The following is a 16,127-nucleotide window of genomic DNA, read 5'->3' on the forward strand; positions in this document are numbered from 1 at the left end:
TCTCAGCAGACCTATGCAATGGTCCCCATTTAAATTTACAGCATCAAGGAAATTTGAGAGTTGAAATTAAATTTAGCAAAGCCATCGAAGAAACACTCTCATTATTAATCTACGCCGAATTTCAAAACGTGATTGAAATTACGAAATCTCGTCACGTCTTGTGTGATTTTGCGAATTAGAATGAATTCGAATCAACTTCGAACAATTTTACAGCAAGATTCAATCACTAAAAAATATTTCATGGATGTGTTTCCAAGTGATCATCTGGCAGACATTGTCATCGATACGCAACCCTCCTGTTTTATCGCAAACGTGGACACTTCGACGGAATCTGGAAGCCATTGGGTGGCTTTTTATGTTGATGGAAAACAATTGGAATTTTTTGAATCTTATGGAAATCCACCCTCTTTTTTTAAAGGACCTATTGATGATTTTGTATCTCGATTTTCGAATGTAAACTTTAATCCCATGACATTGCAAAGTAATGTCACGGCAGTATGTGGTCAATATTGTATTTATTATTTGTATTCAAAATGTCGCGGTCATTCATTGAAAAATATATTGTCTTCTTTTATAAATACACATGTATGTAATGACAAAATTGTTTACAATTTTGTAGCAAAACATTTTCATGTATTTCCGAATTTCAATCAATAAATATATTTAAAGGAATATCATCGTTGTTTGTCTCTCATTCACCATGGAGTTTCCAAAGTTACAAGTCAGCTTCACAATGGTGGCCGCATGCCCCACATCTTCGGGAAAATCATTTTTCGCAGCCGATCTCATCAAACATAAACAAGAAATGTTTTCAGTTGTCCCCGATAAAATTGTTTGGTTCTATGGAATCTATCAAGAATTATACGATACTATTCCCGACGTGACGTTTGTGGAAGGATTTAATTCAAATTATAAAGAATACTTAGGAATTTCCACATTGTTCATCTTAGATGACCAGATGGCAGAGTGTGGAAAAAATGACGTCATCACTAAACTTTTCACACGTCGGAAGTCATCATTTGAATGTATCTGTGATTTTCATCACACAGAATTTTTTTCACAAAGGGAAAGAAATGCGTGAAATTACTTTAAACGCTCACTATATTCTGCTTTTCAAAAATAGGAGAGATTTGAGTCAAGTAACTCATCTAGGAAAACAGATTTTTCCCAGCCATTTAAAATTTTTTCAAGAAGTGTATGAGGATGCAACGAAGGGGAAATTTTCATATCTATTAATTGATTTGAAAAATGATACACCCGAGGAATTGCGTCTGCGCACAAATATTCTACCCAATCAAACACAGTACATATATCAGAGAAAAATACTATAAAAATGAATGGGTATAAATAATAACATTCATTTGTCATCATGGCAATTACAAAGCAACAGCTGAACGAGCTGCACCTTCTGCAAATCTGTCCAGCAAAACTTCAAAAAGAGTTATTGAAAAAGATTGATGTGAAATGTATCAAAGCAATTTGTGAGTGCTGTCACAACACATTGAAAGGAAATATTCCTCTATCGAAACATCAAAAGAAGAACTTGTCAAAACACAAGACAACTTTGCGCAAATTAGCAAATCGAAAATTGGCTTTGTCGAAAAAGCGAAAGCTGGTTGTTCAAAAAGGTGGATTTTTGAATTTTTTAATCCCCGCAGCTGTAAGCGTACTATCAACTATACTAGGAAATGGAGCACGCTAAGAAATATTCCTTGGTTCCCGAGGAAATATTTCAAAAACATACAGTCACATCCAATCAATTGAGTGAGTTGGATCGTGAAATGTTAAAGATTTTACAGAGCAAGTTAGCGGATCATGAAAAGTTATCGAAATACACAGAATTGCTCCAAAGGAAGTTGAACATGACAGAATTCAACCCAAGATGGACCCAACCTCAAGAAAATAAAGTTATTGAAAAAGAAGAAGAAGAAAGAAAAATAACCAAAGAAGATGACAATTATAATTCTACGATACTGAAAAGTATTTCAAAGAATTATCTGCATCAAGCAAGAAATCTGTTGGATCTCCTGAAGAAACATTCGGACCTTTTATCATAGAATGAAAAAGGACAAATTATTTATAAAAAACAAAACATTCCGAATAGTAATATTGCAGACCTGATGAATTTAATTTTCAGCAATAGAAAAAATGTTCATGTACCATGGAAAGATGAATTTTTACATACGTTAAATGAAATAAATGTACCCAAACATTTTGTGAAAAATAAGTATTTAACAGATGTGACTCCAACTTTTGTACCTAAAACTGTCAATATGTCTCTCGATACACCTAGAAAGAAAAGGGCGAAAAGACAGCCCGATTTTGTATGGGATACAATGTATCAATAAAATATTTTAATTCATTAATTCTGTCTCGTTATTATTTTTATTGTATGCAAATAAAAACATAGAAACTTTTTTCATTATAATAACTGCCTTGTGGATAAAAACATAGAAAAAAATTAAAGTAAAAATAAATACATTTATTCATTTTTTTTTTTACAATAATATTTCAAAAACTACTTACAGGTTTGATGCAAAGTCATCGAGCACTTCCCAATCAATCTCATGTTGTACATTTTCATATGTCATTCCACAGTTTAAAAATGTCATAACTATTTTTTTACATCAATGCATAGTAGTACATTTTCACTCATTCTTTTAAATTGTTCGGAGGTATTTAGACTTAAACACGGATGACGTCGTTGCGATGGATGTGAAACAATGCATCCTTCGCAAATAAAGTGTTCATTAATGCATGTTTTAATTACTTTACGAAAACACGGTTTTATTTTCTCTTTGAGAGAACTCGATTCACTACGTTTGAGGATTTGCATGTGTTCAAATATTACAAAAGAAAAAAAAAGTTTGTGAAGTTCATCAAAAATATCATACTTTTTTTCACAAAAGTCTTTACACATTTCCTCTTGCAGGTGAACCCCGGCTGGCTCCAATTCACATTCGCGGTTTATTTGATATAATTTGCAGTATCCATCATTCAATAGAACCATCACTTCATTGTTAGCAATAAAACCACTATTTTTGTACACGAAGTTAAAATCTTCCAACTTATTCATGAATTCGATGAATGCTGCAGGTGAAAACATAATACAACGATTAGTGAAGTCATCTTCCAACTGTAGTGAAAATCCATCAGAAGTTAGTACTACACTAAGACGAATTCCGCCATATATTTCGAAAAAAAAATTTTTTTTTCTTCCAAAGGCGACTCTTTACCACTATGAGTAAGACAGTTAATAATATCACATTTTTTTGACGCGTCTTCCGGTAAGTCGGGTTGATTTGAACGCTCTTCGAACAGGTTTGAAAACACGTCGACTACTTGTAGGGTTAATGGAAGATTTATTGCGTCGGGCTGCTCCGAGGGCGCGTCGGATTGTTCTAAGGGCTCCTCCGAAGCTGCTTGAAGAGGCACTGGGGTCTCCACCACGTCGGGCTGCTCCAAGGGCGCGTCGGATTGTTCTAAGGGCTCCTCCGGAGCTGCTTGAAGAGGCACTGTAGTCTCCACCACGTCGGGCTGCTCCAAGGGCGCGTCGGATTGTTCTAAGGACTCCTCCAGAGCTGCTTGAAGAGGCACTGTCACATCCAAACATCGTCGTTTTGATGGGGGCATGACTTGAAGAAGTCGACGAAATGTCACACTGATGCGAGGATGCTTGACATGTAACTTAGGTCGAATCCCATGAGTAAACAGTTGGTTTGTCGGTGGATGCATGATGTACAAACTACCATGTGTTAGCGAAAGGTTGGTGCACAAACAATTCTGGCGATAAAAGTTAATTGTGCGTGTAGCTCCTAGGGATATTGTTGCAATCGATGAACTACTCTGTAGACTAGGCTCATTATCACGGTGATTTCCTATACCAGAACTCCCATCAGGGTAGTAATTTAGGAGAGCATAATTATAATGCTCCCCCGAAGCATATTCGGCTTCCTCTTTCAGTTGCAACATTAGAGGCGTCCAGGCAATCGCAGGTACATCCATACCACAATATGAATAACAAAGTCCATCATCACCATACGCACAAATTTTCCTTTTCGGTATATAAGTTCGCCCATATACTGTGACGCATTGCTCTTCGAATTTCAATTTTGATAGTTCATTCAAAATGAAAGTTGCTTTCTTTGAATCGTAGAATTCCTCGCAGTAGGATACACGAAGTCCGTTTTCGCTTATTCTCTGCATGCAATTCATTTCGATGGTTTTAGAGAGAGCAAGGTGAGTGACTATACACATTCAAAATCAGATCGACTAATGCGAAAGGTTGAAGATCACATGATTGAGTATAGATTAAGCATCACGCATGTTGATAATGATTACCCTTTGGTCAGTGATGATTAAGCATCTCGTGAACCGCTCGCGGACGCAGTCTGAAAACACATGATAACAACCTCACTTCCAGTCGTGGCGCTGTAATCGCTCTGATTAATAATCACAAGATAGTTAATCATCAACCTCACGTGTGCAGCGGAATGGATATCACTTATCAGATGAACATTTGCCAGCGGTTCACATGATGAGAATTAATCATCGTTGATCAAGGTACAATCTCTTATCTCATGCATGTGCAAAGCGCAGAGTAGGACTTATCAATACAAATAAATGATATCATCACTTTTTTGAATTTCAATTGGTTTGAATCAGTGATGTCACTTTTGAGATACACCATTGGTTGGCTTAGCGTGATGTCATGACCATCGACGTGCACACTTAATTAATAAATTTAATTTCATTGGTTGTTGAATTGTCGTCATCATTTCAATGATACGAACCCGATTTTTAAAAAAATTGCTCATTTCTGATCTGCGCTTCTTACCAGTCAGACGCTCTTGCATCTCCTGCTCCCTATTTGCAAATCCTTTGCTTTGGTAATTTTAGAGTTGTCAGTTTGATAAAAATGTCAAATGCAGCCAATTTTGCGGTTGAAAAAATCACTTCGGCACCCGAAACAGTATTTTCTAACTGAATCACGATTTTCTCATTTTATCGTAGGCATACACTGATGATTAAATCTGTCGGTAAACTTCTGAGGGCAGGGAAAAGAGACGCGATAGGAGATGACTCATCCAACGTTACGGGGGTAAAGAAAGGGTTTCAGAAAAATCTCTCTCTTTCTAAGCAAAAGTTTTTTTTTCTTCCTAAGCGAATAATATTTCTTCACAAATATTTTCTAACACGCAAAATTTTTGTAACATTAATAAATTTACACTCTTTTTTTTTTTTTTTTGAATCGTAAATAAATAAGTTTCTTAATTTTTTTTTTTTTTTTATTGTTTAGCATAAATTTTTCTAACAAAATGTTTACTTGTAACACCAAGATTTTACTTGTAACGACAAGATTTTTTTCTAACAAAATTTTTACTTGTAACAATTAAAAAATATTTTTACTTGTAATGAACAATCAAAAGAGATAATTTTGTCCAGTTTGATGCTATCAAAACATGACCACACATAGAAGTTTCAAAGAGAATTCACTGAAGTGCGAAATCCTCTACTGATAAAGAAAGGGGTAGGATTTTTCAACGTTGAGGGGGAATGATCGAAACTTGTTTTCCTATGACTTTGGGGAGAGTGATTCATGTGTATCACCGTGTTTCTTATCAATGCGATCTGCGACCATAAGATAAGATTTTTAGCCCCGTCCGTGCTTTCTCGAAGAAGATTTTTTGTTGGGAGTAGTCACGCTGTTGTAGCGAAACAAATTTTTTTTACATCTACGATGGAGAATTTATATCATAGCTTTATTAATGTTTGTGCCGAAGCGGTAAATATTACGAATCGTGAAAATCTCGAGGGGATTACTAATGTCATAAGTAAGATGAATAATATAATTATGGAAATTGCTTCTGTTCAAGGTGAGTCTGAAGCTGACAGATATTGTGGGAGCCATACGCGGTATGTGCGCAGTGATGATGATGATGATTGCTGCTCTATATGCATGGAGAATGATAAATGCTCCCACACTATGTTAAATTGCGGACATATTGTCCATGATTCGTGCATGCTACTTTGGGGCATTGAGAATCCATCATGTCCGATTTGTCGGCGTGAATTTAGTGTAGATTATATTCACTACATTGATTATATGAAAAAAATGTGTAGATGCTATATAATTACATTCAGTATGCACCGAATGATTCGCACGATTAAACGTTTTGAACTTGGAGAGTGTGACTATGTGTATTATACGTCGTATTTACACTTTGTGAATCGCATTGTAAAGGGCAATTGTAATTATCGGGATATCCTAAAAATATTGCTGTTGTTGTAAGATATTGTGTATTATTATTATTATTATTATTATATATTATTTTTTCCGTATTGTATTATTTTTTGTCCATATTGTAAATATTTTTTAATGAATTATTATTATATATATATTTTTTACATATTGTAAATAGCCATCATCTGTAAATATTCATCGTCTGTAAATATTCATCATCTATATTTTTGTATATAGTGTATATTTTTATATTTTAAATACATGAGTGATTGAGTGAATGTGAGAATAAATGTGTGTGAATGTATGATTGTGATTAATGAATTCCTGGTTGAGCTGAGGAAAGGGGATAATTCTACATGTTGTTTTGATTGTGGAGTAAAGCTTAAGGGGATATTTTACATGATTGGAAAATAAATATATTTTTATTTAATTTCATTTTTTTTATAAGCATTAGAAAAAAAAATTACAAGTTGTGAAAAAAAATTTACTTTTTCAAAACTTTTTGTATGATTGAAAGGAAAAAAAAAATGCTCAATTTCATTTTTAAAAGTGTGATGGAAAAAAAATTACAAGTTGAGAAAAAAATTATTTTTTCAAAAACTTTTTATAAATTGAAAAAAAATATTTGATTTCATTTTTATATATAAAAAAAAATAATAATTATAAGTTGGAAAAATTTATAAGTTAGAAAAATTAAATATATGTAAAAACAAAAACTCGTTTGTTTCTATTTTTGCGTGTTTGAGAAATTAAAATATTAATGAGATCATTAAATGATAACGCATGTCGTAAAAAGTCTGAATTTTTCATGTGACGAAGCGTTGAAAAAACATGAACGAATCGGTGTTACATGTATTAGATTACATACCTTAATAGCGTATCATTGATTGAAATTGTACATAATAACTGTTTATGAGACTTATTATAATTTGTATCAAATCGGTAGAGGGAAAAAACATATAATGATAGTTGAATTTATATTTTTTGGAAAAATAAATAAATGTAATGCATAAAAGCAATGAAAATGTATGGGAATGGGAAAATCATGTGTTTGCTTCTTGAGCCGGTTCCAGGTAAGCCTTCTTCATTGCAGCAGGAAAAATGATTATTCGACACGTTGAAATGAATCACCCTCGGAACGTAATGAGTGAATTAGAGGTATCATTTGGTTTAAGTAGAAAATCAACAGCAAAATCCGATTTCCCAGTCAGAATATAGATGATTCCCATGACGCAACATAAACTCAAATAAAGGACCGTAATCCATACAACCTCTTCTCTAGGATGCATGTTTAAGAATAAAATAGAAATACATATGCTATCATCATTTATAATGGCGGGTGCATCTAAAAACGACATAGTCCAAAATGTTTGTAAAAAACACTGGAAATAGCTCTGTACAACTTTATGAGGATGGCATGACAAAAAGTATCAGACATTCTTATGACAACAATTGTGACGTTTTGTCATACCCTAATCAGGTTGCCACTCGAAAACCATCGTATAAGGTTACAAAGAAAAAAAAAATGACAAAGTCCAAAAACGCGGGAAAAATCTTCAAAGTCTCAACAGATGGCACCATGTGCATTTACCTCATGTGAAAATTATATTGGGATGACAATTAGTGTATGCATATGTAGGTCTTCGTAGCCGAGTGGTTAGCGCGTGTGCTTAATATCCCTCGACTATGAAGACCTTTTGGTGAACGCGTGTTTGATTCCCAACTTCAACACTCTGTAAAAATAAAAATAATTAAATTCGCAGAAATATTTAAAGTCCGGAAATAAAAATCAACCTCTCAATAGATGGCGCCACGAACGTTCTTAAAAGTTGCCATCCAAAAGTTAAAACATAGCAACAAGTGTTGCCAGCCGAAAACTAAAAACTCTGGTTGTCATAACAACCAAAACTTTGACGTTGCCATCCAAAAACTTACCTTCTACACAGTGTTGCTATTCCCTAAAACGAAGTCCAAAAACGCGGGAAAATATTCAAAAACGCGCGAAAATACCCTCGTCATCTTCTTCAAGATTCAGGCGCAGCCCAAGGTCAGGAGGCGGTGGAAGGGGGATCGGCAGGCGCAACCCCAAGGTCGAGAGGCGGTGGGAGGCGGAGTTAGAGGGGCAATCGGGGAGTTGGGAGGCGGCTATGAGCCGCAGAGCCGCCTCCTGGCCCAGAACCCCATTTTCCCACTACTACCAAGCAACCACTTCACTTTGAAAAGCTTCCCGCCAAATAAGATAAACAGTTTAAAGGATCTATCCATATTTCTGAGGAGTTGAAGGTGGGAGGAGGTTCTAATGGAAGTAGCTGTGATGAAAAAGGAGAAGAGGGAGGATGATAGTTTGGCAGATACATGGCGGGCAAACTAGATATCATAACTTTTTATGGCTGAGGGTTTTTGGGTTTAGGATGCAGGTTTTCTTTTTTGTGCGGAAAAGTTAAAGGTTTTCTTGGCGTGGAAATTTTTACAACAGGGTTGTTTTTGATGAAATAACGTATTTCCCGATCTTAGACACATGCGTGCCTTACGTCCTGAAATGACGAAATTCCTTATCCATTTGATTGGCCGCCGTTCTAACATCGGGAAATGCGCATTTCACATGCAAATGACTCTGGCTGACTATATATGTTGCTTCTGTAGCTCAGTTGCTTTTTCTCTCTGTTAAGGCGCCGTATTTTAGTTTCATAGTCAGCCAAGTCGGCTGCTAGCCGTCATGCTCTCGAATAGGCATTTTATAACTGTAAGCTTTATCTGCAAACCTTAAGTTTAAATAACTGTAATTTCTATTGCATAAACGATTCTTCATTTGTCATAATGCAAATTTACAAATAATGGTTTTGCCTGTTTTACAAATCTATCTATGCTTCGAGAGAACTTACTTTGCAATATCATATTTCATATGCAAATAGCTCGCCCAGGATAACACTGTATCATATCACCAAGGAGGAAATAAATTCATAATTTCAAATACAGGTATTGTTTTCTGAAAAGGACTCCAGTTACACTCTGCAACTAAAAATGCACTAAATCAATTAGTCATCGGTGCGATAACTTCATTGATAGAACCTCATCGCACAATATATTTTGCAAATAGTTTTTCAAGCTTCAAATGTGCTTTAAGATTATAACTATTTTTAAGTCCTGTCACTTAAAAACCACTTTTATATCTTCTGTTTACTATGTATATCTGAACCTGTAACTAATAATGATTATTTTCTTACTACAGCTTAGGGTTCCCAAACCTTTCCGATTCGCGGCGGCCTTTGAAGAATTAGAATTTTTTCACGGCAGCACCCAGTCCATATTTTAAGTATTGATAAGCTCAGTTGGTATAAATGGGAACAAATTCTACACTTGTGGTAATTTTTGTTACTAAACTGTTGGCGAGTGAAAGTGACTAAACGAGTGATCTTACATTTTTCCTTCCTTTACATTCTCTACAAATATAACTAAATGGTTTTAACTCGCTTTATTTATTGTGTGGAAGGTTACAAAAAAAATTTATTTACGAATTTCACCTTCCCAGCTATTTTTTATGCGTAATTTAGGTGTTTCGGTTTACATCATAAATGTTCTCTGTGTAAAATGAAAATTACTAAGTATTTCAATCCTCCTAACTTTTTTTCGGAAAATTAAATTTTGATGTAAATTACATTTTTGCGTGTACATGTATTTTACATGAATTCAAAGAATAATTTAATTTGTTGTATTATTTTTCTTATAAAATGATTTTATATAACGTTTGGAGGAATCAGCGGGTCATTCGTGACCTACGGGCTGTACAAAGTTATTATTGTTGGAATGGAACTTCTTAAGCTTCGAAACTGGTTGTGTAATGTGCAGTGATTTTAATACCGGTATACCGAATACCGGTATTTGCAGCTATTTTACAATTTCGTAATACATTTGATTGGGTAGAATACCGGTATTTTCGGTATTAGCTAAAAATCATATGAGTTTTTAACTGAAGAGTTGTATATTTAACAAATTAGATATCTACTGTTCTTTTAAATATAAATTTCCATTTCCATGAGGCAGTACCAAAATCAATCTATTGAAGTAAGAATTTGGCTTCAAAAGCACGAATTTATGGAATATGAATGAATAAAAGCAACAGAAAGATTACAAAATGGTATTTTTATCACCAGATGGTGTGATGAAGCGCACTTTCATGAGTTTATAAGAAAGGCTTTTTACTTTCTAGGCTACCCAGAGGGCTAGGAACCCCATGTGGTTCCTATTCCGGGCTGATGAGTGCTAAAAAGCACGAAACTGCAGTCCTCGGATGGAATAACTGAGCTGGCGGTGTATTTTAAGCATTTCTGCCTTAGCCCTGGCTTTAGGGCGGTAACTTACTACAAAATACCATGCTTTGGCATCAATCTTTGAGTTGAACCGCACCATTGCTGCCGTCGCTCATCTGGTTTGCTAATTCTGCATTAGCTATCAGTTTGTTTGGCTCTCTAGGCTCCCTTAAGAGGTTTTTCGCCTCCAGCTCGTGTGGTTCCTATTCTGGGCTGATGAGTGTTAAAAAGCACGAAACTGCAGTCCTCGGATGGAATAACTGAGCTGACGGTGTATTTTAAGTATAAACTGTAATTTGTTGTCACTGTTATTGGCGTTCTGTTCTGTCTCGCTATTAAGCTTCACACCAAGCGAGATAATATTTATAATGCCTATAACATTTTCAAAGAGGTAATTAGTTGGAACATATTTTCAGATATTTACATAAATGTAAATAATTTTGAAAGGAAAACGAAAAAAAAAACTGACAAGATCAAACTCAAATACATTTCACACCAAAGGATTCATGGAAAGTAAGCACAAACTATTCTGGCCAGGAGGAAATCGTAGAAGATGCTGTCAATACTGGAAAAGAATTGTCGCTCGGAGAACAGCTACAATTAGCTATAAATAATAAAGATTAAAAAAAAAAAAACTACCCTACAAACAAAAAACAAAAAAACACACAAGCTCACAAAACGATTTTTTCAAAACCAACGAGTTAAAAACCGAATTCTTTGAAGATGAAGGATTTCAAGGCAATTTCAGGATTTGTATCGTGCAGTTTCAACAGTATCACCGGCCTGCGCGAATTCAGAAAGAATACTTTCATCTGCAGGAAATTTGTTCACTAAAATGAGTTCTAGGCTTAGTGACAACTCATTAGACACATTATGTTTCTTGCTATTATTGATTTTTCATTATGACATTTGTTTCTTCATTTTCTATTTGTTCACAATATAATGCATCTTTTGCACAAAATAATAAAATATGGCAGCGAAACGTAATGTTTTTGAATGTTTTTTTGCAAAATTTCTAATACCGGTATTAATACCGCTATTCCGGTATCACGTTTAAAAAATACCGAATACCGGTATTGCATTTTTGGTCCGCTATTGCAATCCCTAGTAATGTGCGATTATCTGCCTACATCAGTCTCATGGAGACATTAATGGGGTGTTTCCATTTTCTCCCTAGTCAGAGGGATTATGAAACATGATTTTATTCTCAAACAGTCAAATTTTTCATATGTAGTTACGCTCAGAGACATAATGCACAAAATTTCATGTTTCAATTCATTTTAAAGAAAGAGGACTCTAATGCTGAAACATTGAAGTTCTATTTCCATTAACTCCAGTTGACCCTACTGATACTGTAGACACTTCGTGGCATTCCTCGCCTCTCTCTGAGGTACCCTAGGGTGCCTTTGCACCCACTGCTACAGCTGAGTTTTATGCGACTTTCCCTAGGTCCCACTCATTGAGAAGAGATTAAATGGTGGGAGTGAAGACTTTCATTTGTGCAGCAAAGGTACCAAGTCATGTGATAGATTTTAAAGCAAAGCATTGGAAGAAATTAGGTTTCTTTCGTTAGTTTCACGCAAAACGTGTCAACCATTCGTCGTTGTTGGCCAATTATTGGACTAGTTCCCTCCATTTACTAATCCCTGCTCTAAGGTCCCACTGTATCCCGTTTCCTCTCCAGGACAACTTGACTATCTTTTGAAAATTGTATTAAAATAACAATAATAATAATGTATTTTGGAAAAAAAAAGCAACGAAAGCTGAGGTTGATAAAAAATAATGTCCTGTATTTAAATTACTTTTCAAACTAAAACGAAAGACATTGTAACAAAACACGAAAATCGTCACACCCCCTCTGCCCCATTTCAACCTTCCAAAACTCTAAAAGATCAAACATTTAACCCACACATTCATTTATACAGCTTGAATACTGCTCTCTGATATTTGCTCTTTGCTCAATACATTTCATTTTGAAGAAAACGTATTCTGTTCATCATTAAGAAGACATGACGAAACACTGGAGATGTTTCCGAGACAACGGAAGTTTCTTTTGGAATGACACATCACTCACGTCACATTCCTTTCATTCTCGAACACGATGATAATACAAGGAATAGTCGGAAATTTCGGAGAAAATGCCGAAAAACCTCCCAGCGAAATGAATCAAAAGAGCTTTCGAATTTCGAATGATATTAATTTGAAACATACGTTCTGTTTGTGTTTAATGTTTGGTTTCGTGAACTTGTGAAGGAGATGGAAGTCAAAGAGTTGATATGCGATGATTATGGCATGTTTTGGAGCTTGTAAATATAGATTTATATAGGTTATAGATTATTCGGTATTCGGCCAATTCACAAGAGAGCATGCCAAGTAAAATTATGACAAGAAAAATTTGTATAAAGTTTTTAATTACTAACCAAATGTAAAGATTTTTTTACCGGCACTGTAATTAAGAGACAGCTCAAGTTTTCAACGTAAAAGCTATTTTTAGAGTTGAATAAATGACTAAAATTTAACAGTTGCTTTCCGTTTAAATTCTAATGACTCAAACTTGTTTTTATGCGTAGTTATTATTGCTTTTCAATTATTTAATTTATTTTTTCCTTTACGTTTTTTAGTTGTGCTTCCTGTTAACAAAACCTCTTTTTTATGTGTTACGAACACTATTTTTCATAGTCTCAAAAAAGCCTCTTTTTTGTGCAGTCTTCTTCCCGCAAAAAAAAAAGTTTTTAGAGGAACTTTTTGGCTTTCAATTTGTATGCATATCAATAATGTAAAATAAAATTCGTAAAGAAAATCTAAAAGTGACAAATCAAAATTCAGAAGAAATCTAGAGAAACGAAGTGAGGAAAAAGTTCTTATATTCTTCGTATAAATTGTTTTAAGAAACAGATTCAAACATTTTTATCTTAAGAAATTTAAATAATAACTGTGCGGTTAAAATTCGTTGGAAAGCTTGAATTCTGGAGCTAAACTGAGACTGAATCAAATCACAACATGACTCCTTTTAAAAACCCATTTCAAAAATTTAGACAAAATACATACAGTGCCTTGAAAGCAAGGAATTAAAGATGTAATCAGAAATGTTTTCAGAATAAAAAAAAGCTGAGTTTTTTACACATATTTTAGTTTAAAGAATTGCTCCACGTACTTTATTAATTAAACGGATTATGATTTGGGTTATTGCAGCCATCGAAAAACTGGAACTTTAGATACTACTAGATAAATAGATAGAGGAGGGTGGCCCAAAGCGGGTAGGTCGCCCATAGCGGGTAGACCTTTGTATGCCTCCCCCCCCCACCCAAGATGTGTAAGCGGCGATGCATACGCATGTCGTGTTTGGACACCCCCGAGTTTTTATCAGTCCCAGCGAAGCAGCAGTGAAGCGGCATGACGCGACCAGGCTTAAAATAAAAAAATGATACATTTCTTTTTTAAAAAATAAAGTTTTGTAACTTATGATTAGTCGAAGATCAGCTCATTTTTTTGATTGTCAATAACATTACGTTATTCTGACACCAACACGTACAAACTACAATAGTCATTTTGTTTGTTTCTTTTTTAAATTTAATGTTATAATTATTAAAATAAAAAAACGTGCTTTTGGGCAAAGCGGGTCGGACAAAGCGGATATAGGATTTAATAATGTATTTACTTATAATTTCTTGATTCGTGTGCTGACTTAGATTTTCGATTTCAATAGGATAAGTATAACTTTAAAAAGTAATTCTTTAGGATGGCAATTAATTAGTCTATTAATTTAATCACTTATTTCTTTATGCTTTACAAACAAATGTTCTGACCTTAAATTGGACAAGTACAACTGTTTTATATATTGTTTTTATATAATGGCAGGTAGCTAGTCAACTATTTTAATCATATATAACTTCATATTTAATTGGCAAATGTACCAAACCACAATTAGTAAAGCTTACCCGCTTTGAGCTCCTTGGTAGGGCAAAGAAGGTTTTTCAAATGTTTGTAAAAAATGATAATAAGTAAATATTAGGTTTGAAAGAATACAAAAATCACTTTTTATTTTGAAGTTCAAGAACCCTGCTAGGAAATAAAACCAAAATTGTTGCGATACAAATCCAAAAACTACAATTTTCGAGCGTTCTTCAAAAACCTACCAGCTTTGGGCCACCCTCCCCTATGTAGTTGTGAAAGTTATACACAAAGATTGCATAGAGTTGGGACGTGGTTTAAGTTTAAATACACAGTTTGTTTTCTAAACTAATGTTTGGTAAAAGGTTACAGCAAATGTACATCAATATTTTATTATGCAATTCTCATTGCAAATTTGGGACATGGTTAAACAACATTTGATCTTTTTAATGTTTACTGCCAGCTCAAAGGGAGTCGTTTCAATCAATATGTTTCCCGTCAATACTGTAAGAAAAATTAATGCATTCAAGCTGATTTGTAACACGGGAAAACAAAATTATGAAGAATAAATGAAAGAAAAAAGCAAAAGGTAAATGACTATAGTAATGGACCTGGTTTAGGTGTTTTAAAGTTGGATACAAATGCTCTAATTCATGGAAAAATCCAATTTTAATGGTGTTTTAATTGAGAAATTGCACTTTTATGATTGTAATATTTTCATTAATTTTTAATCATGATTCATATGTATTTTTAAAAACTGCTCAATTTTCAAAGGGCTACTAATTTTTAAACAAAGGTAAGTGTTTCCAGTACACTGCAAATAATCAAACACTTTTTGAACACTTTTTGCACACGTACACTTGTCTCCTTTTTGAGAACACTATTTCTTACGAAAAAAAAAATCGGTGAAGACTAACTGAATGTAGATAAATGCGCACATTTTAAACAAGTGCATTATAAACATTCCTACTGCTTTCTTTCCTTTCCTTCCCAATGACATTAAACATTTTAAGGTCACCGAAACCAGACTATAGTTGAGACTTGATTTTCAGATCAACACTCTTGCTGCTTTACATATTCACTACTTACTGATTTTTAGATCTAACCTACTAACTGATTTTTAGATCTATGTACATGATAGAAAAAATGCTAAGGAATGAGTACGTGCTAATAAAACTGCCATCGGATTTCAAAAAATTTAAAAAAAACGTCATTCCCTTAAAAAAAGAAAAACTTCAAGAACTTTACTGCAAAGAAAATTCACTGTTGGTGACTGAGAAAAAGTAACAGAATAAATCACATTGCAGATAAAAAACATGTTCGGAAAAATGTGGTATAGGTATTCTTGAAATTTTTTTTTTATTTTTAGAATCCACTGTTACTGATATTGATTCTAGAATATTGAATACAAACTTGATAATACACGATAATCCTTCCTATTACAAGTTGGCTGACCTAAACTAGTCATTTTCCCCACAATACAGTTTTTCAATTTCCAAAAAAATTCCGGATTCTCATTTAAAAAAAAAATCTTTATATGTTGAAAGAAAACCTTATTCCGTCGCTAAAAATCTTTCTTTCAAGATAGATATTTTCAAGCTGAATGGAAATATTTTCGATTCAGACAAAGAAAAAAACATGTAAGTGATATCCTAACTATTTCTGTAAATCCAATACTATTATAA

General features: G+C 34.0%; 1 protein-coding gene across 1 annotated transcript in view; it reads right to left on the reverse strand.

Annotated features, from left to right (window-relative positions):
• LOC129218749 (uncharacterized) overlaps positions 1–4,215 on the reverse strand; it is an 8,428-nt gene extending 4,213 nt beyond the window's left edge. Inside the window, exons 1-2 of the mRNA XM_054853073.1 lie at positions 3,343–4,215; positions 2,895–3,136 (exon numbers count right to left, since the gene is read on the reverse strand). Of these exons, the coding sequence (XP_054709048.1) occupies positions 2,895–3,136; positions 3,343–4,215 (1,115 nt within the window). The remainder of the gene's footprint in view (positions 1–2,894; positions 3,137–3,342) is intronic.
• Positions 4,216–16,127: the final 11,912 nt, after the last annotated feature.

This window comes from Uloborus diversus, chromosome 3 (genome assembly GCF_026930045.1).
Source record: "Uloborus diversus isolate 005 chromosome 3, Udiv.v.3.1, whole genome shotgun sequence".
NCBI classification, from domain to species: domain Eukaryota; kingdom Metazoa; phylum Arthropoda; class Arachnida; order Araneae; family Uloboridae; genus Uloborus; species Uloborus diversus.